The sequence below is a fragment of the Choristoneura fumiferana genome, chromosome 26 (genome assembly GCF_025370935.1).
Source record: "Choristoneura fumiferana chromosome 26, NRCan_CFum_1, whole genome shotgun sequence".
Classification (NCBI taxonomy): Eukaryota; Metazoa; Arthropoda; class Insecta; order Lepidoptera; family Tortricidae; genus Choristoneura; species Choristoneura fumiferana.
In genome coordinates this window covers 4,178,904-4,200,831 of record NC_133497.1, presented here as the reverse complement: position 1 = coordinate 4,200,831, position 21,928 = coordinate 4,178,904, and the positions used below count along the sequence as shown (strand labels likewise).

General features: G+C 36.9%; 1 protein-coding gene across 1 annotated transcript; it reads left to right on the top strand.

The window, feature by feature from the left end:
- Nucleotides 1–9,833: 9,833 nt before the first annotated feature.
- Nucleotides 9,834–20,132, top strand: LOC141443104 (O-acyltransferase like protein-like). Its single transcript, XM_074108317.1, has 8 exons — nucleotides 9,834–9,939; nucleotides 10,890–10,994; nucleotides 12,347–12,503; nucleotides 14,085–14,223; nucleotides 15,715–15,901; nucleotides 18,135–18,277; nucleotides 19,746–19,851; nucleotides 20,056–20,132. Exons 1-8 carry the CDS (start codon nucleotides 9,834–9,836, stop codon nucleotides 20,130–20,132), a joined length of 1,020 nt encoding a protein of 339 aa, XP_073964418.1.
- Nucleotides 20,133–21,928: the final 1,796 nt, after the last annotated feature.

Sequence of the window (21,928 nt, the reverse complement as noted above, 5' to 3'; positions counted from 1 at the left end):
ATCTCCTACCTCATCCAAGATCTACTCCAAATCCTTTTCTGTGCATGCGGTTAGGTTGTGGAATCGTTTGCCGATCACCGTCCGACAATCTTCCTCCGTATACTCGTTCAGGGAGACAGAAGAAGATGTAGCTCACACTAGTTCCTTGATTATTGTAAGTAATTAACCTTTATACTTGTATTATTTATGTATTGAATGTAAATATGTGTATTATTTTATTTTATATTTAGTTATATATGTGTTATATATTTATTGTATATAGTTAGGTATTTGAGGTTTACATATGCATTTATATTTATTCAAATGTTTTGCTCTATTTGTCGATCCTTGTTTTTTTTTAGAGATCCTGCAGGGATAAGTCCGCCTTTGTACTTAACACAACTTTTATTTACGCAACCTTTTCGCCTTTCCTTTCTGTACAATAAAGAGTACAAACAAACAAAACATACTGAACACCCAATATCCAAAAACAAACACCTGCATCACCCACAGAAACACCCACCCCAGCCGGGGACCGAACCCGAGGCCCCAAGCCCCACAGCCAGGCTCTCCAACCACTTGGCCATCCGGTCGTCAAATTAATGGGTGTAATAATGAAATGAAATGAAATTTATTTATTTGCTTTAAATGTACATTAGACAATGTTCAATAATTTATGAGTCTCATACCTACATTTAAACTTTATAAGTCATGCAAATATTGAGATTTACTATATTTATAACAAAATACTACTACTATTCTAATATTATATCCATTTGTTTAGTTCCAACTATTATAAGGACATTTTGCAACAAAAATGACCATTTGATAAAAATATTATTATTCAATTATATAATATTAAATTTTCAATGATTAAATCACTAGTTAATATTCAATTCTCAATTATATATTTATTTATTATTTACATATTATCCAAGAATTCCCTCAGAGAGTAATAACACTTCTTGTGAAGCCAACGGAACAGTTGAGTTTTGAAGGAATTCAATGGGAGTAGTTTTATGGACTCCGGTAAATTATTGTAAAGTCTTATGCCCTTGTATGAAACTATTTCTCTTTTTAATTTTTGTATTTATCTTAGGTAAATCTAATTTGTCAGGATACCTTGTGTTGTATGAAACTATGTCACTTTTTTTTTTAAACATTTCTGGATGCAGTTTAATATACTTTAACTAACCCCCTCCTCCCCTCATCTCTATATAATAAATTGTCTTCTCTTCATTAGGTTAACTGGAAGAGATCCCTTCTTAGGGATAAGCTCGCCTTTGGTCTCCCATCTGTGTATTTGTATTTTTATTTTTATGTGAAATAAAGAGTTTACATACATACATACATTAATTCAAATATGTAATGCATGCACTTATGATAATGTTCTGTGATTCAAAATGGAAATAAAGAGGCTATAATAATAATACATATAAACATCACCTCAATTTACTGTTGCCTGACTTAGTTAAAATTATGCCGGGAACGCTAGCTATGTAATGCAAATTCATGTATGTACCTAGTGTTTGCTTTTCCTATGAATAATGGTTCATGCAATTAAATGTTTTGCCCTACTTGATAATGCTGCTCTGCATGCCCCCCAGATACTTAAGCAATCATACCATACATACCTAAGTTTGAATTATACACCAAAAATAGACTTCACAAAAATACAATGTAATTAGAAAGTTATCGCATAAACCTATAAATTGCTAACCTATACCATAATACCACAAGCAGCACAGGAAACAGAAAGGTAAGCATTATCTATAATTGCCAAACTTAAGTAAAATTTAATTATATAGATTTGTTTTCTTATATTGCCAATAAAATCACTCAAGTCTACCTATTCTAGAAGTTTAGTTTGCACAATATCAATGTACAGCTGATTCATTCAATACTTTGAAACATCTTAGATATTGGACTATACCACCGCCCGTGTAGGTTATCAAAATACATATAAATAAAATCAATTAGAATACTTTGTAATGAAATACTCACCCTATCTAAATGTATACATAATTATGTGCTTTGCTTCATCCATCTGCGCAGCCTTACTAGATATTTACATGACACTACTACGATTATTAATCTAATTTGTTAGTTGGAGAAGTACAATTCTTTTGTACAATAAAGAGGTTGTTTACACACATACATGTTGTCAGACAATAACGCAAGCACCGCACAGTCCTCAAAAAGCTTTTAAACTCACTTAGCAAACCCTGCACTATTACTTTCATATTATTATTATTTTGTTTTTGCTTTTCAACGAAAAACGTATCGTACATCGTATAAATTTTGACAGCTATGTACTGACAGATATTTGCGTTCGGATAAATGAACACTATTATCATAAAATTTAAAACATGTCATCACGGTCATAATCTTAACTTAACCTTACTTTACTTTATACGCTAAATAATTAGTCTACACTAGAACATTGTTTCCTAGAAGCCAACGGTAATTCTACTAAAATTGTTATTTAGTTTCATAAAATTCATACGGTCGTGCCCGTGCCCCCAAGTGTGGAATGCACTAGCTAAACGCAATCGGAGCTGCGTTTCGCTATAATAGTTTCCGAACAGCTAAATGTGTCAACCATTAACTGACATTGACAATGACTATTATCAATGATCTATTGTTTTTGACCCTGGCAATTTTGACAACTCACATAGTACTACTACGCGCCTGCTCCATAGACAATATTAAATATCTTACCGTTACGAAAGTTTATTTCTCTTGACAGAAAGAACATTATTGCAATGTATTTATAGGTATTTACACAATGTTATTATAATTACGTTCTATTTTTACTACGCGATGCATTTATTCCTTTCGAATATCTAAATGTCTGTTACGAATGCTAATCTGTATATTTGTTAGAAAGAGACGAATGACAATAGACAAAATCGATGCAATCTGGCAGACCCTTTCTGGAATATTAAATTAAATATATTTACGTCTAAGCTTCATCTTTGTTTTAGGTCGTTTACCATAAATAATTAGGGCACTTTTGTCCTTTTATTTTATTTGATATTTTTACTACAAAACTGTTTTTTTTCTTATCTGCCGCCACCATCTCCCTCTAATCAAGGCTGCCATCTCAATATTAAAAAAATATTAAAGGTCGTCATACACTATAACAAACGGTTGACATACACTAAAACAATCTTAATCGTAAAATTTATATGATATGAATACCTAACTATTATATTTAACAGCTAGCAAAGAATTTATAATGTATCGTAAAAACCCGCTAACCATAATCACAGTTGTGATTGTGACGATGAATGGACATCCTTATATCGAGTAATTATTTTTATTTTGGCAACACGTATTTGTAATCTGTCAATAACCTAAAGAAAATATTTTTTTTCTTATAAAAGATATGGCGTCTGCGCATTGTTTGTTTATTGTACCTATTTTGTACTTATTTTGTTAATCTAAGTGGATGAATACGTATTATTTTACCGAGATAATCGCCATAAAGACTCAAGAACGAATCACAACCGAGAACCAAGATCACTCCGTCGAAAATACGCTTTACAAAGATGAACAATCGGCTTCAATCCGAGTAAGTTACTATTACTTATTTTTACTTTAATTGTTAGATTATTTTAACCGTGATTTTGATGGAATAAGTTTTCGTTTTGTACATAATTCAGCCACAATGATATCTGAAACCGAGTTGTCTCAAACATACTAAATACCATCGATGACTATGTAGCTTACGGCAATGTCATTACTAAATACCATGATAATAATCAGTTACTAACCTATGTTTTGACGGAAAATGATTGTAATTGTACCACTGCATTCTATAAACAAAGTTAATAATCAGCCGATGTCTATCAATCTAACTTAACTTTTAATTTCCTGATAATACCTATAGTACACAAGCAAATCGTCTATCTATTCTCCTTTTGTTATTGTTTTAACTATTTTTTTCAGGAAAGCACAAGTACAATTTGCTAACATACCTAAATTTTATCACACTACAACCATTCTAGGTAGAACATTTTCTAGTAATTATATTTAATTGAGATATATATATATATGCTTGTTTGCAATGTGTCTATTACTTGAAATAAGTCTTGAAATTAACCTAATGCCATAACATTTTAAAGTAATGAAATTGTTTTTTTTTGACCGAGAAGAAATTGGCTTTCACGGAACTTACTCAATATAAAATATATTTATATTTAACTTTATTCTTAAATGTAACTAGACTAGAACCAGATTTTGATGCTTATTTCTTACTTTGTTTCAGCGCTGAGTGTTTACCCTTAGTGTCGGGTCGGGAAAGCTAAGGAGAATATTCCTTTGAATGATAATATAGGTATGGTATATATGTTTTTCTAATTATCTTAGTTATGTTCTTAGTTTTCTGTCTATGTATTAAAAATTATCAATGTCTATGGATTTATTTACAATCTTACTAAATATTTTTCAGGTGACCTGGGCCCGAGGAAAACTTGACTTTTGCCCCGTGGTTAAAACACATGCCCTTGCTGATGTATTGAACACTGCTAACCAGCATTTTATTAAGGTAATATGTAGCCTGCCTACCCTACCTTATCTATAAATTATTCTATGCACTTAATTGGGAATTTATATGCGAATTCATATTACTTAATTATTATTTTATTATTTGAAAAAACCTTTCCTATCAGTCCGGCCCTAGTTAGTTTATAACTACTCTATTGTCTCTGTTACTCAGACAACTTTTCATTTTTTTTTTTATACTGCATGGCAAACAAGCAAGTCCCATCACCACCACCGCCCACATCAACATTTGCTCTATTTGCAATCGTCATCATCATCATCATCACATCAGCAAGAGGAAGCCCAGGGCTGGACAGAAGTCCCCACACAACCCAGTGGCCTCGGTTGGTGTCAGCTATTTTCAATGAACTATTTAGTAAACCAAACCACAATAACAAACCCTAAAGGAGAACCAATCTTATTTTAATTGTTATTTGTCATCATGACATGATTGAATTTTTTTTTATATTATTATTAATCTTATTTATACCTTTGACAATTTCAATATAAATTCCTACACTTAACTGACATTTATTAAATTAATATGCAATCCTTCAACCCAAACTTCAATGTGTTATATTAGAGTTAAGGAACTCTGTAAATATCATCTCTTTGTTTCAGGCATTAATTTTATTTGTTTGTGCCCCCACTGCCTGTAATCATATAATAAGCTACGCCAATTTCAGATTATTTAGTTTCTATTACATGTCTGACAATATTCTTACATTTCTTAAATGATGGGCCTAGTTGTACTTGACTTCTCTAATTTTTAATTTGTTATTTCCCTCCTAACTTCTGGTAAACTATAGTTCTCACTATTGAACTTCATGAACTTCCATAATTTTAAAATACAACAAACAGGACCCATCATGCTATACACAGGAGCAACATTTACCTCGACGTTTCGACCACTAATAACAATATAATGATATAACGTGCTTGTAACTTCCTAGGTATGCTGTGTTCATGGAGTCGAACCATTTTTACTTGACTTTACACAACTCAGTTACTTACATCAAAACTACTACTACTTAATTAATTACTAAATTATTTAATCACTCAAGAGATCACTGTATTTAATGTAATTAACTTATTCCTTTTCACGCTTTATTTAACTAATCACAACATCACTAACTTCAACCTCTTACTCAATCACTGTTTTTACCGAAAGTTGTTAACATGAATTTTTTTTTTTCAGAACAAAATGTACAAGGAGCGCTGCAACCGATAAGAAAACTACTTCTGCTGTAGAAGAATACGACTACCTACTATGAGCTCCTATTTCCCACTTATACTTTCCTTTTTCACGTCAACAAAATTGTTGCTATAACCAATTGTCACGTGACAACAGATTATAACAACACTCGACCCAAACAAGGCAAAATCAACTTTATATCATATCTACGCGCAACGTAACATGAATAAATTGTATTATAATAAATGACTTAACAGAGAAATGATTATTTGAGGACCCAGTGAAACAGTAATGGAAAAAAAAACTAATAAATTTAAATGAAGTAGGTAATCCCTACTATCCCTACTAATATTATAAATGCGAAAGTAACTCTGTCTGTCTGTCTGTTACGTTTTCACGCCGAAATCACTGAACTGATTTTGATGAAATTTAGTATATAGATAGTTTGAACCCTGAGGATCAACATAGGATACCTTTTATTTCGGTAGAGGGCGCCGTCGCGCGATAACCTAGATCCGCGCAGACGAAGTCGCGAGCATAAGCTAGTTGGTAATAATTACTAAAACATACATACTATCCTGGTCGTCACGGCACCAAAATTGTAACGAATCCTCCCTACCCTTATTTAATTTCTAACCTACCTACCTACCCCGAAGCCTATATCGATGCCTACATACTGAACAAATATTTTATTATTTATATATTATTATTTTATTACCTTATTATGGGTTCTCAACCTACAAAATTACCTAAAGCTAACAAGTTGATTTACCTTGTTTAAGTCATAAAATTGGCCAAGTGATCGCTAGCGGTCTAGAATAAGGAACCTACGTTGTGTCCGAAGAAGTAACCCTTTAGTTCGTTTAGTATAATGGGAAAAGAGCTCAATTAATAATATTTTTATATAATTTAATTAAATAATAAAGAAAAGACAAAATAAGGTTGAATGAAGAAAGTTATTAAAGTATAGTTTCTTATAGGTCATTATGTCTATAGTCTATGATATGTTCGTGTGGAAGAGGTATTTTATACCGCAGCTAAAGTTCAGAGGCCCACTCCCCGCCCCTGAAAGTGGCTTTCGTCACCGAACTGGATGTTGCCTCCTCTGCGTTAGCCCTGAAGGAGCATACTACCTTTTCCTTGTTAGGAAATAAAACATATCATTATGTTATATGAGAGGACATTTCAAGGGAAGTCAATTATAGCCTGAGGCTGTTCCTGGATCAAACCCGTGATCACAATACTCCTGCAGTAACAAAGCCAACTTCAGTAGTACGTAGATGTAACTTCAATGGTTCATCATATTGACCAATAAGTAACTTCCGGATCACCTGGTACCGGTCAGCCACTGACTTGCATCTGCCTTAGTCTTAGTCAAAATGACTTGCATTGTTAGTTTATGAAAGATAAGTATTTGGTAAAGCCTTTTACCATTAAAATAGTTGGTATAAATAGCCAAAACAGGACTATACAATCCAAGGTTCGCTGCCAGGAACGACCACAGTCTTCAAAGGAGATTCTACTTTCAGCAAATAAAATATTATTCTGTCGTGAGTTGTTGAATTATTTTGTCTCACTTGTTTGAAGCTACTAGCGTTTGTAACATAGGACATTGAATGAAAGCGAAACGCTGAAACCTTTCATTCGTCGGGCGTCAAAAGTCTGTCATTTATTGTCAGTATTTATGTAAGTATGTCGCCATGAGTATGGCTAGGTTCTGTACGTAGTAGGCAAGCTTAAAAGCAGCCTAAACAAATAGTTAAGTAGCTGTATAGTTAATGCGAAGAAAACACAATTAAATACCAAATCAGATAAAACAATCACCACCTTCCCCAAGTGGAGATAATAATACCAAACCTACTATATCCTATTCCTACTTCTAAACTAACCAACTGATCTACACGAAAGCAGCAAACTAGGAACCCGGGTTCCACATTTAAATTACCCGCGGAGTCTCTCTCAAAGTGCAGTGAGAGAGCCTATTCTAAGCTAAACCTAAGTCGAGTGGGTAACTCTGCTCCCTAATTCCTAACACCCGTGTGCCTACTGGTATCCATCAAGGGGATTGGGTCGACAAATACCAGTAACGAAGAATAAGAGTGCGAATAAATAAATAAATAGATAAAGCGGACAAGATCTTGGTGAATTTAGGACACCGGTATGGCATCTCAAACCCTCCAAAACCCTGGGAGAAAACTAGGTCTGTCTCTTCCGGTATAATACAAGACCCCGCCCTTACTCCAATAGGCGTACTCTACATTGAAGAACGTTCCCAGGGAATGCCAGCCTGTCCGTTACCACCGCTAGGTGACCTGGCTCTCATTCCCTAAGAATCGGCTATTACTGAGCCGAAATCCGGTTGGGTTCTCCGCTACCCCAATATTTAATACTAAACCCTCAACTTCACAAACAAAACACAAAATCCCATTAAACCCCGTTTTAACTATTAAATAAACAATTCGAATCGCTATGTAGTCTCCAGCTATGAATATCAAATCACTCGTATTTTGGCGATAAAATACACAAAGCAGGAAATTTACACAAAAGAATACTCTATAATTAATTAACAAGAAATTATCAAAAAACCCCCCAACAAAGATTACGAGAATAATTGATACTTCAATAATTCAGGGAGAACCTTCCCGAACGCGTAGCAAAATCAAAGTCTTTTTCCGTTCGTCTTCGTGCCCCTTTTATACTTAAATTGTAGTTACACTTGCAACACTGGCATCTCTGGCTTCTGTCGTTACATTTTTTACTTTGGCCACTTTCGCCTCTTTGGTCTCAATGGCTTCATTGGCTTCACGATTACGTCAGAAATCTTCCTCTATCTGTCAGTCAGTATTGCCAGTGATCTTATTTGAGTAGTTTAGTAAATAATAAGTTGATATTGATAATTTTACAATGAAATAGTCTCAATAGTATATAAAATAATGTAATTTAATAAATTAAGTTCTTTTTTAATCTATATATATCTAAATATATGTTCACATAAGACGAAACATTACAGACCATCGGCTTTAATGTTACATCATCATTATCTATTCCATAAATTTTGGATCGCGATTTTTGTTGGAAGCAACATGGTTAATAGTTTGAGGTGGATCAGGTACGTATTGCTTTGAAAATCAATACTCTGGACATCGAAGACGTAGAGATATTATTATAATAGTGCATGTATTTCCATAGGTAAAAGTTGGGTCTCAATCGGAATACAACGGCACCCGAAGTGTCAATCACTTATTGTATTAAATGTGTGAGAATTTCATATCTATTTATACGAATATGGAACTTTATTATTCAGGATCAAATATCAAAACGGCTGTAAGTAGTTACGATGGGTACTAAAGCTAATTAAGAGAGCGCGGTAAATACGAACTTTTCCTAAAATGCGATGGAAAACAATATGCACTAGGTACATTTGTAATAGTTGACATTATTCTTCACATATCAGAAGGGGAAGTGTACTTTATATGGTCAGCGAAAAATTAAAAGTTAAAAAGATTGCAGGCTCGCTGGCTCGAAAATAATGTCGCATTCAAGTTCCATTATTGTCGAGTCGGAAACTTTTTGAAAAAAGGGTCATGTAAATGTTAGCACAAGTCTACACAGCCAACTCAAATGTTCGGTATCAATTATTTTGTTAGGATTCCGGGATTTTTTTACTGTAGTATTTTTTTGAAAAAATACATCTGCATTTTATTTAATGAAAAAGGCGGGAAAGCATAAACAATTTTATAGGAATAAAATAAAATGTCATAATATATTTTGAGGAAACTCGCAAGTTGTCCTCTGATTAATACGAGTACTCCTAAATTGCCCACTTCCATGCCACGGCAATAATCTACTATAGTATCCCACTAATATTATAAATGCGAAAGTTTGTAAGTCTGTTTGTTACCTCATGACGTGACACGTCTAAGCCGCTAAACCGATTTAGATGAAATTCGGTATACAGATAGTTTGAGCCCCAGGGAAAGAGATAAGTAGAATAGTTTTTATCTCGGGAAATTGCATAGTTCCCGCGGGAGCCTTAAACAAATTCTACGCAGACGGAGTCGCGGGCAACAGCTAGTTAAGCAATATATTTTTCTCTTCGTAGTGGATAAGAATGAAACAAGCTATGTGGATGGCGTCGTGCGATATCGCAGTGGACTCCTTCTTCACTCTGAGCGGCTTGCTGCTGGTGTACACCACCGTCAACAAAATGAAACAAAGTTAGCACTCAATATCTACAGTACGTAGTTACTTAGCGCTTGGCTTGGGTGTAAGGGGTTTTATATTGCAGAGGCTGATTTTCAGTCAGTCGAAAGACGTCCACTGCTGGACATAGGCCTCCCCCAAGGCTCTCCACTCAGACCGGTGTTGTGATTTCGCATCCACCGCGATCCCGCTATCTTAACCAGGTCGTCGCTCCATCTTGTTGGTGGCCTACCGACAGCTCTCGTCTCTGTTGAGGTAAAATTTTATATTGACAACAAACAATGATAACAACAAATAATAGACAGAATTACAGCCAGCATTGTTAAAGAGTAGAAGTGTTTGCTTAAAACCTCTTCTAACAGTCTCCGGTCCGCGAACGCCATTCGAGAACCTTCTGACCCCATCGGCCATCAGTTCTGCGAGCAATGTGCCCCGCCCACCGCCATTCAGTTTTGCAATTCTTCGAGCTATGTCGTCGAGTATTGACGAGTACGTACGATATTTCGTCTTTATTCAAAAATTGTAGTTAGAAAATTGTGGACGCACAGCGCGGTTTGTCCATCGATAAAACCCGGACGGTTGGAGGCACCGAAAGCTCATCTCCCGGTCCGCGGACGCTATTCGAGAACTATGGGAATCTATAAGTTTATATTTCCAATACAAACTGTATCTACAGTAGAATATATCTCTCAAGGCAGGTCCAAAGAAAGACGTCGGAACTTGTATAGTTTATACGTCCGAGTTGAGAAATTTCGATGACGCGATGCAGGGTGTGTAGTTTATATATTTACTCACTAGATTGCGCTAAGAGTCACTAACACTAACAATGTAGAGTGCAATCACCAGCATCAATATCTGGCATAAATAACAAAGCGTGCCTGATGTCGTAGTGGAAGGAATGAACCGGTTGGACGTATTCGATATTTTTGCACGCGTATGTAATTATAAGTGTGTCTCTTTCCAGCGTCGTTGCTGCGGAGCCTGCCCTGGTTCTACCTGAGCGCTTCCTTGCGTCTGTTCCCCGCTGCTGGCGACTGCAGTGCTGCTGCAAGCGTCGCTGATGCCCCGGGTGGCGGATGGGCCCGGCTGGCACGTCGTGGCTGAGCGGGTTGGCCACTGCCGCCGCTACTGGTGGAGCGCATTACTACACGTGCAGAATATCGTCAACCCTACTAATCTGGTATACATTTAGATGTTGCATCATCATCATCAGCTGGAAGACGCCCACTGCTGAACAAATGCTTCCCCTTAGAAAGACAACATTGTCCACTAATTGCTCGCAATACTCACGATGTCGACAAATGGGAGGGCCACATCGCTCGAAGAACAGATAACGAATAGTTGGTAAGCCTCCTACTACTTAGGTGGTCATTTAGTAGGAAGGCCTGCCGCTTCGTCTTCCTGTTCGTGGTCGCCTGGCGTGTTGGTGGTCGTGGTGGTTCGGAGGATTATTCTTTCCCAACGATTATCTGTTTTTCGAGCAATGTGGCCAGCCCATAGCCAGCTTGGATATTTTTCGAACTATGTCGAATTTCCGTATTTCACATTATATCGCCCACAGAAGCTCCAAGCATAACTCTCTCCATAGCTCGCTGTGTGACTGTGGGCCTCTCCTAATAGTTAACAAGTTATAGTCATATATATGTATACATATATACATATATGTATACATTATGATCTGCCTCATAGGCATGCAAACATTTTAACATATATGAGCTAAAAAAAAAGGTAATAAGTAAACAATATGTGCATTCAAATTTTTTGGAAAAACGATTATGCCTGCACATCTTTTAATAGTCTCCTTTTATATTTCATGTGCTTACATGTTTTAATTTGCAACTTTCGCAAGAATATTTGTAGTAATTTCATCATATCATATGTCAGTCGTAGAGCGTCCACTGTTGAACATAGGCACAGAGTACATATATAAACATAGGTATTCTACTTCGTAAGTTATGGTTTCAAATTTTGCAAATCATTTTTGGACCATTTTCTGGTAATCGATTGAGCTAAAAATTTACATACTCATCATAAATTTGATGACGGTATAGTAGTCCATTTGTGGAATTCTGGTGGTCCGGCCAAGATCATCTTCGCAGGACGCAACTCTTTACGGGTTTATGGCATCGACTTGAAACTTGGTACGGATATGTAGTTTTGATATAACAATCTGCAAGCACAATCAACTGGGCTCAATCAAGGGCTCTACAGAAAACCAGCGTTACTCTGCACTACTGTAAAGCAATTAATGCTAATGGAGGGAGAATCTTTTTCGGTGATAATTTTGGTGTCACCAAAGGTATACGGTGCGGGAACTTATAGTATATTATTTGTTATTCTATTCAGTGACGGTACTTTTGGACTCTCTCTGTCCCTCTCTCTTCTTTTCTCCTTTTCTTTATTCCAATACCTGTATCTCAGTGCGTGTACCCTTCTGGTACCTGTCGGTGGACATGCAGCTGCACGTGGTGTCCCCGCTGGTGCTGTTCTGGGTGCTGGGCAGCCGCCGCGCCGCGTGGGCCGCGCTCGCCGCCGCCCTGCTCGCCTCCCCGCCGCTGCCTTCGCCTTTTGCTACTTCGTCATTTATGACATCACAACAGTGCCAAATTTAAGGAAGTAAGTTTTATTGAAGGACCAGCCTTTTAGTGTAAAAGTAAGTCTATAAATTTATAAGTAACACTGTCAACGCATGTTTTAAAGTCAGGAAACGGTTCGACAAGTTTGGTTCTTATCGGAAGATCTTCATCAAGTTGAGTGCATTAACGATGATGGTTTACCCGTTTACCGGACTATAGTCAAACCATTTCCTGAGTTAAAAAATATGAGTTAAATTGTTTATTATTATTAGTACAGCATGTCCCGGAAATATACAAATTATCTTCTCCTCAGCTGCGCTGACCCAACAAAATTATTACATCGTTTGAATGAACTATCCTTAGAAGTAGATTATCAACAGGGTGATCCCCTTGGGCCTGCAAGTTTTAGTTTACCTAAGTGTTTTATTTTTATTTTCGGCATTGCATAAGGAAGAACTTCGCGTACTATATTTGCGACAGTTAGGCGGACATTTCCGAGCATATTGGAGAAAATGAAATAAAAAGTAAATTCAATGTTCTGGCTCCAAACATAAAAGTAATTAACAGTTATTACCTTTGCCTCTTAGGTTCTCCAATATTTGAAGAATATTCCTGAATACATCAATTACTATTATTAAATATCAAAATTGCACACAGTCTCCTTGAAAGGGATTCGCAAAATTTCTAGTGTAGCGCAGATTTTCTATATTAAGTTCAGCAAATCTCATAAGTAACATTTTAAGGGCATTCAAACTGAGATTGCTGGCATGGCGAAAGCTACAAACGCTTTCTTAACTGTACATACTCAGGTTTAATTTTCCAGTTTCTCTAAATTCACAGAGGAGCTTTGACATTTTCTGCCAAATTACCTACGACTCTCTCTTGAGCTGCAGACTGCAGTACTTACATTCAGAAGGTATCATTGGTGAACTGGACCTGATAAAGAAGTCCGTGCGTACCGTACCTGTATAAAATGATATAACTATGCCGTGTTTTAGCTTAATGGAATCGTTATGTATGAAATACTTACATATTAGCTACTAGTCACTGAAAACCATGAAAAAAAATTAACAAAAAATGGAACCGTCTTCAAAAACCTTGAAAATATTTTCAACTAGTTTGAAGTCGGTGCCTCAGCACGAGCCAGCAGGAGTGATTGAAGCCCAATATATTCGATTTGAGTCAGTACAGTCCTGAAGGTGATATATGTTGGCGAGGTCGACGACTCTAGTTCCACTCCTGCTGGTCGTGATGAGGCACCGACTTCAAACTAGTAGAAAATTATATTCAAGGTTTTTGAAGTCGGTTCCATTTTTTGTAACTATTTATTTATAAAAATGACTTTCTGCCAAGTTCCTTACGGCGCATTCTTCTTAGCAATGATGGTCATTAATGAAAGCGCAGGTAGTTTAAAAAAATTACTTGTAAAAGTGTCCATTTGCGGCCTATTTACAGAATAAATTATTTGAATTTGAATTTGTATGTTAATTTCGATATTCAAATATGTACACTTAAAGTTCACACAGCAATTGAAAGCTCACTGCTAGTGAGTCCACTATTTGTTTGTTCCATTTCTGTTTTAGGGAAGCAATAGAAAAGATTAATGAATACTCTGTATACTATTATTGTAACACTTTGATGCGATCGCCGCCCTTCTTCATCGGTATGCTGTTTGGTTACATCTTGCATGTCTGCAGAGGACAGAAGATTAAACTGCCACAGGTAAATGTAAAACAAAACATTCTTTTAACAGTTACACATCGCCAAGATAGCCCTCATGGTCCTCGACGTCTTGCGTAAAAGGTTTCTGTCACCACATCTGACTTTTTCTTCATCAAGTGCCCAATGTACCTATACCTAAAACAATAACTGTTCTCTGTACAAAAACGATTCTTGATCTTGATAGGTGACGATTCAAAGTATATAATGTCGGCGGTCGATCGTAAAATTCCTCCACACACCAGACACTTTCACTGGCACACACTTATGCACACAGCATACAGGAGCACTATGCATAGTAAGGGTTGAAATGCCGAAGCATGGTTATTCTGTTCCATTTAATTCTAATTTTACTTTTAATATTATTATAATTTTTAGCAATTTTCGATCTTTTCATTTTGGTTTTGTATTATGTAGGTTTTGTTTATTGTGCATTAGGTACAACGGTAGTTATCTTTATTGTTAATATGTCAACTCCGGGTCCAAAGTTACAGGCTCAGCCTAGTTTGGGATCCACTGTATTTAATAATTGATTGTTATTATCCTGGTGTTACGGTAAACATTTTTTTATATTTTTTTATATCGTGAAATGGCGCCATTTCTTGAATTGGCTAAGGGACATCTGCCATATCGTTCAAAACTCGCCGGTTAACAGTTTGCCTAGTGACGTTTAGGCAGATCACTGAGATCACGAAAGTCCAAGGCATATCAGGAAATGGCGCCATTTCATGATTTGGCAAGTTTAGGCCGGTCACGAAATTCCTAGGCATATCATAAAACGCCGCCATATCTGTTCTGGCCCTTCGCCGGCCGCTGCCGTGGCACGCTCGCTTGGCTCGCTTGTTGTGGTCACAATTCATACTAACCACTCCTCGCTTCGCTCGTCGTTTTTTCTTTTTTTCGGCATATCACGATGTGCCCGGTATAGAGCTAGGAATATCGACAAATGCGTTGCTCTAATCGTTCTGCCGTATTGTTTCTCAGGCACATCGTGATATGCCTGGCCAACTTTTAGGCATATCATGAAATGGCGCCATTTCACGATATGCCTAGGAATTTCGTGATCTGGCGGATTTTAAGATCGGCCGCCGACATATATTAAACTACCAATACAATTGATATCATTATAAAATTAACAAAACAACTAGAATTTTATTTTGGGGCAAACTGATTTAATTAGACTATGCTTCACTGAATAGACATACGGGTAACTTTTTAGACCAGTTGCCACTTAGATCAGTTGCTTCTGAGACCACTGGCTTTTCGTCTAAATAGCAGCTGGTCTATTTAGCAACTAGTGTAAAAAGCAAGTGGTCTTCTGAGCAACTGATCTGAGTGACAACTGGTCTAAAAAGTTACCCGAATGTCTATTCGATGAATCATCAATCTAAATTCAATTATATTTAATGTACATGTTAGTAAGTGATCTATTAACCCGTAGAATAAGCAGATTAATTTTACGTTTGTTCTTTTGATCACAATTATTTTTTTCAGTGGGTAACGATTCCATGCCACACTCTGTCATTTGCCACATTTGCCTTCGTCATCTACGTCGTGTATCCGTCCATGCAAGCGGACTGGAACAACCATTTCGCTGACAGCATGAACAAATCCTTCAGACGGCCAGGCTGGTCGCTGGCTCTCTGCTGGATGATATTCGCTTGTGCTCACGGTTACGGGGGTATCTAATTTGAATACTCTACTTACTTATTATTTGTATTGTAAACTCTTTATTCTTATTTTTTATTTGCAATCATACAATGAGGACTCAAGTTGGAACTGATTTCATTTCGTAAATCTCAATTTATTTCGAAAAAAGATTATTTAAGTCTAATTTAAATCGTTGTCTGTAGTTATTTTACTTTAGTTTTCGGGAATGAATATAGAATATACTCTTAAGCCGAGTTTAGACAAGACAAGTTGCATTACATTGCATTGTTGCATTGGATGGCCAAGTGGTTAGAGATCCTGACTACGAAGCTTGAGGTCCCAGGTTCGATTCCCGGCCGGGGCAGATATTTGTATGAATAATACGAATGTTTGTTCTCGGGTCTTGGATGTTTAATATGTACCTATTTAAGTATGTATTTATCTATATAAGTATGTTTATGCGTTGCTTAGTACCCATAGTACTTACAAGCTTTGCTTAGTTTGGGACTAGGTCAATGAGGGCTATCGTTTTTTGTCTCACTAGATGGCGCACTGTTGCGTGAGGTTTTTAAGTATGGCTTTCAAAGTCTGTTATTACGGGCGTGAAAACAAAGTTTAGATTAAAATCATATTTAATACACTTTAAAACCGTATCATAAAAATATCGAGCATGCCACAGTGTTGCATAGTTCCCGTTTTGTTCGGAAAAAGGGAGGACAAAGGTTTCCGAAAGAAATACTTGTCTCAAAAACACAGACATTCATTGCCCCGGAACGCATATTTGCCATAATTAATTTCAGATATTACAAAATATTCACAAAAAAATTCTAATTAAAAATAAACCCGCGTAGCTCACTCAAAAACTATGAGATTTGACATTTCGGTGACCTCACGCTACACTAGCGCCTCTAGTGGCGAATTCATTCGCGATAGCCTCATTGGTGTCAAGTGTCCCATGATATTTTTATTTTTATTTTTTTTATTGAAGGGTTTTCGATTGACCTGTACAAACTCATTGGCTTTACGGTCTCGCAATGTAATGCAACTTACTTACTTACACGATTTTTTTTGCAAGTCTAAACTCGGCCACAGAATAAGTGATAGTAGGTACAAGTATAGAAGCTTCACTGCCGTACAAAAGTGACGTTTTATGCATAAGAATCGTACCTATTTCATGCTTGCTCTGTCTATCGCATAACTCGTGTTCACTCGCACGCGGCACGTATAGTGTTGGGTAGGGTTGCTACGCCCGAAATACACTAATCAAGGTTACGAGAGGGCGGGTTGATAAGTTTCCGAAATAAAAGATTTAAAAATAGGTAATAAAATAAAAAAGTAATGACGTTATTCTAATCTCCTGGCTTTTACGTAAATATTTGGTATGTTATGATTGGTTATTTGGAGTCTTTTTGTATTTTTTATTTCAACTCCAAATTTGTTACTTTTACGGGTATCCCGTGAAACCATATCGAAAATACAAACTGAGACATGGATGCACAGAAAAACCAGAAAAAGAGACCAGCGCTGGGAATCGAACCCAGGTCCTCAGCAATCCGTGCTGCTGCATAAGTAGCGTAGTAGAAATAAGCAACCTGAGATATGTATGCATAGGAAAAATTCGTGTCTAAATTCCTGTCCAGCGGTGGTGTAGGGGTTATAGCACGCAGCACGGATTGCTGAGGACCTGGGTTCGATTCCCAGCGCTGGTCTCTTTTTCTGGTTTTTCTGTGCATCCATGTCTCAGTTTGTATTTTCGATTTGGTATGTTGACAGCTGGACATCTGGAATAACACATAGGCTACGTTTTATCCCCACATTCTTATGGAATAGGGATAAAATATCGCATTAACAACCGCTGGGCTTAGAATCATGACATGACATATGGCTTGTTTCTTTTTAATGCAATGTCAACGAAAACCACAATGTAATTTTTCGGAATTCCCATGGGAATTTTCCAAATTCCCGGTATTGAAATTCAACTGCTGTATCTAATGATTTACCTACGCGTGCAAAGACGCGGGTGAACAATAGTAGGTACTACATAAAAATAAAACCTGCCTTTAACTTTCACTAATGTGATATCGCACGTGACTGCGGTCCGAATTGTACTTTATTCACGTGACATTCGATTGAAGAATGTTCCTGGGTCCGTTGAATCATTTGATACTTTATGAACCTCACAGCCTATATTTTTGGGAACACACTTGTTTTTGTTTCATTATATTCAATTTTTAATCAAATGTAATGCCACTTTCGCTTTGCAGGTCCTGTGAACTGGTTCCTCTCCCTGGGGCTATGGAAGTTCGTGGCACGCATCTCATACGCGATGTATCTGTTCCACACTTTACTCCAGGATATCAACATCGCTGCTGTCGTCACTCCCATTTATTTCAACATGGGAACACTGGTCAGTATCAAGTCTTGAACAAATTTAGCCCTTCGTGTGGAAAATAAGAGCCCAATTAAGTCATTTTCGTAATAATGTAAAGAGCTATAGGACGTATCCAAAACATGACACGTGGTGGGTCTAATGAGCGAGCGTGAGGCACATTTTTGTTGTCATGGTAAAATATTCTGTTACAGTTTCCAGGTTATCTAGTAGAAAGAAGTATATGACGTCAAAATAAAATATCCAAAATGACATCAAATTCAACATTGCAGCCCATTCATAAAGTAATGTGACCACGAAAATTGAGGCGGTGGGAACGCTTGAATGACCCCGCTACAGAAATTTATTTATCATAGCCAAAATTTACAATCAAAGTCAACTAACTAATTTGGCTCAGGGACCCAAAGAGGGTCTTGGCCTCCGAAACGAGAACATGCCATCTGTCCCGATCGTGCGCAGCCTCTTGCCAGTCGTCGACTTGGAGACGTCGCAGATCCGCCTGGACACTGTCCTCCCAGCGGTCGTCCCACGTACGCTCTTTTGGCAGCCCGATCCTCTCCCATTCGTAGTAGGTGGCCGAACCAGCGAAGTCTGTGTGATTTTGTTACGCCGATGATGTTGGGTTCAGCCACCAGCTCCTGGATCTCTCTGACAATCAAAGTCACGAGGACATTTATTTTTAAGTAATATACTTCATCATTATCTCGTTCTATAAACGTCCCACTGTAGTAGAGCACAGGCCCATCTTCGAATACTACACTTTCTTATTATTTTTTAACAAGTTTGAGTGAAGATAAGATGAGATTATTGACGATAGATATTTATGATACGCAATCGAAGCAATATATCTGGAATAAATATATCATTTCATTTCATTTCAATAATCGTACTTATGGCTAGAGTTCCTTGAGTTTGTTCTGATGATAATATCACAACGAATCTTTAATAGAAAGCTAGGTAAAACTAAAAATTTGTTGATCATTAGAAACGGTGTTCCACAAGGGAACATATTGGACCCATTATCTTTCCTCTAGCACTTGAACTTTATTACGCCATAAATGTTATTTGAATAAACCATTCTTATCTGTGTTGAACTGTACCAACGTTGACAATGGCGTGCCTCGTCTGCGCGGCAGCATGCATCATTCTGGTGATGATGGAGCGCGAGAATAGCTCGATGCTCACCCGATGGCATGCTGCAATGCAGTCGTTTAGTTGGATGTTAGTCTCGTTTAGTTATTTCTTTTATTTGGTACTAACACTAATAATCATCATTATCATCATATCAGCCGTAAGACGTCCACTGGTGGACATAGGCCTCTCCATGGACCTCCAGTTGCTTCGGTTGGGAGCGGCCTGCATACTTGTTATCAGTGGTCTCTATCTGAGAACACTAATAACAAGTTTCCATTAATAATTATTTAATTATTAACCATGTATGGACACTAATCGGAAATAATTTCTTTTTAATTATTATTTATTGCAGTTTTTTTCGTTTGCGAGTGATCTCGGATACACGGTTGTATTTTCGACGGCGATGTGTATTCTAATCGAAGAACCTGCCCTCACCCTGCAGAAGAAACTCCTTACAGGTGCGTCACGCAGTCAAGGCGGTATGAATGTGCCAAAAAGTGACGTAATTGCAGCAAAATGTGCTAAGAAACTTTTGACCTTAACTCAATAGGGCAACCAAGCTATACAATATAATTGTCGCCTTTATATTTACTTCATCAGTGGATGAAAAGTTACCTGCCGCGGTTTCTCTGGTGTAAATTTTAATACATTCTTTCTTCCAGGTTATTTTGAGCAAGATAAGAAAACCGAAAATGAACACAAACCAACATCTGTGTCCGAGCAACATGAGGAGAAATAAAAAATTGTAAAAGATAATACGTCACTATAAAAAGTGTAAATACGTTGTTAATAGAGATATTTACCTACTTACTTATTCCTGTCAATTTGTTAGTAAACAATTAAACTCGAATTAATTTGACATCAATATGTCCAATAACAGTGTCCTTATTACTAAATTTATACAAAAAATCGAGTTTCTATTGTTACCCGCTTTGAAGTAATTCATTACTCTCCGTTTCTACCAGAGATGTGCGAGGACGTGTTGCGTGAATGTGTTTTTTATAAACCAATAGAAACGCTTCATTTACCTAGCAGTGCGAGGATAGGTTAATGTAGCGTTCGGGTACGTATTATAATGTATAAATTTAAAATACATATCGGTTGAAATACATACAGCTGAAATACCGAAAATTGAAAAATATAATGGTTAAAATAAATATTAATCAAAATTTATAAAGCACGTTTTTCATACTGGTCGAAATACATACAATTAAAATGACTAAGTTCACAATGTATATGTTCAGAATATATACAATCAGAATATATAATAGTTGAAAGAAATTACAATTAAAATTCCTATAGTACGTTTTTCATCATCATCCCAGCCTATATACGTCCCACTGCTGGGCACAGGCCTCCTCTCAGAACAAGAGGGCTTGGGCCATAGTTCCCACGCGGGCCCAGTGCGGATTGGGAACTTCACACGCACCATTGAATTGCTTCGCAGGTTTGTGCAAGTTTCCTCACGATGTTTTCCTTCACCGCAAAGCCCGTGGTAAATTTAGAATCTAATGCCGCATATGAATTTCGAAAAACTCAGAGGTGCGAGACAGGGTTTGAACCCACGACCCTTGTCCTTGTTGTTGTTCTATTAATTGTTTTAATATGTAATGAATAGTCGATGAAGTCAAATAACTCCAAGAGAAAATATTAGTATTGAATATGCTATGAATTGTTTTCGATGAAATGAAATTCGATAAATAGTTTGTTCATGAAAAACATATGATTCTCACAACACATCGTAGCACACACGTCGCACATGTATGGTTGTAACGCAGCCTTATTTTACACATCAATTGTACATGTGTGTGTAACAAACAAATCAAATTCAGGGAGTGTTTAACAATACATATGTGGTTTTATTTTTAACAACACAGCCTTATCCATATTAGACGTTAGTTGGACGTCAACACGACAAAGTAACATAAAATGATACCGGTCGCCTTTTTACCAAAGTCTACATGAACGAAGTCGCGAGCGAAATCCAGTATTTTATGTACCTATTTACTAATACATGACTCCTACAATTTAGTTATTGTACTATGTTTAATAACACATTTTTCATAAACTTGTAAACTACGCCATAAAAGGGGGGTGTCACTAGGCCATTCCGCCGCCGAGCAAAGTACATACGGGTACTAAACGTGAGGCGATTCAGTTTTATTAACGCGTGCGTTAACACGATTATGCGATAGCTTTAAGTGTGCACGATTCTTATGCCTTACGTCACTTTTGTACGGCAGTGAAGCTTCTTACTTTGTACTATTACTTATTCGGCCCAAATTTGATGATGATGAGCATTAGAGAACGGGTAGTCCAAAAAATATGAGTATGACCTCATTCTATGCGAGATTAAATGCCCTCCAGCTTTTTTGCAGAACATATTTCGATGTTGTAAGTCTTTTACAAGATATAACCGTTAATGCGCAAAAGTACCCCTTTAACCCCTCCCTCCCCCCACCACTAATGCACAATCCACCGAGGAAGAAAAACTAGAACAGTCTTATTCGGCAACAAATGAAACCATTTAAACAA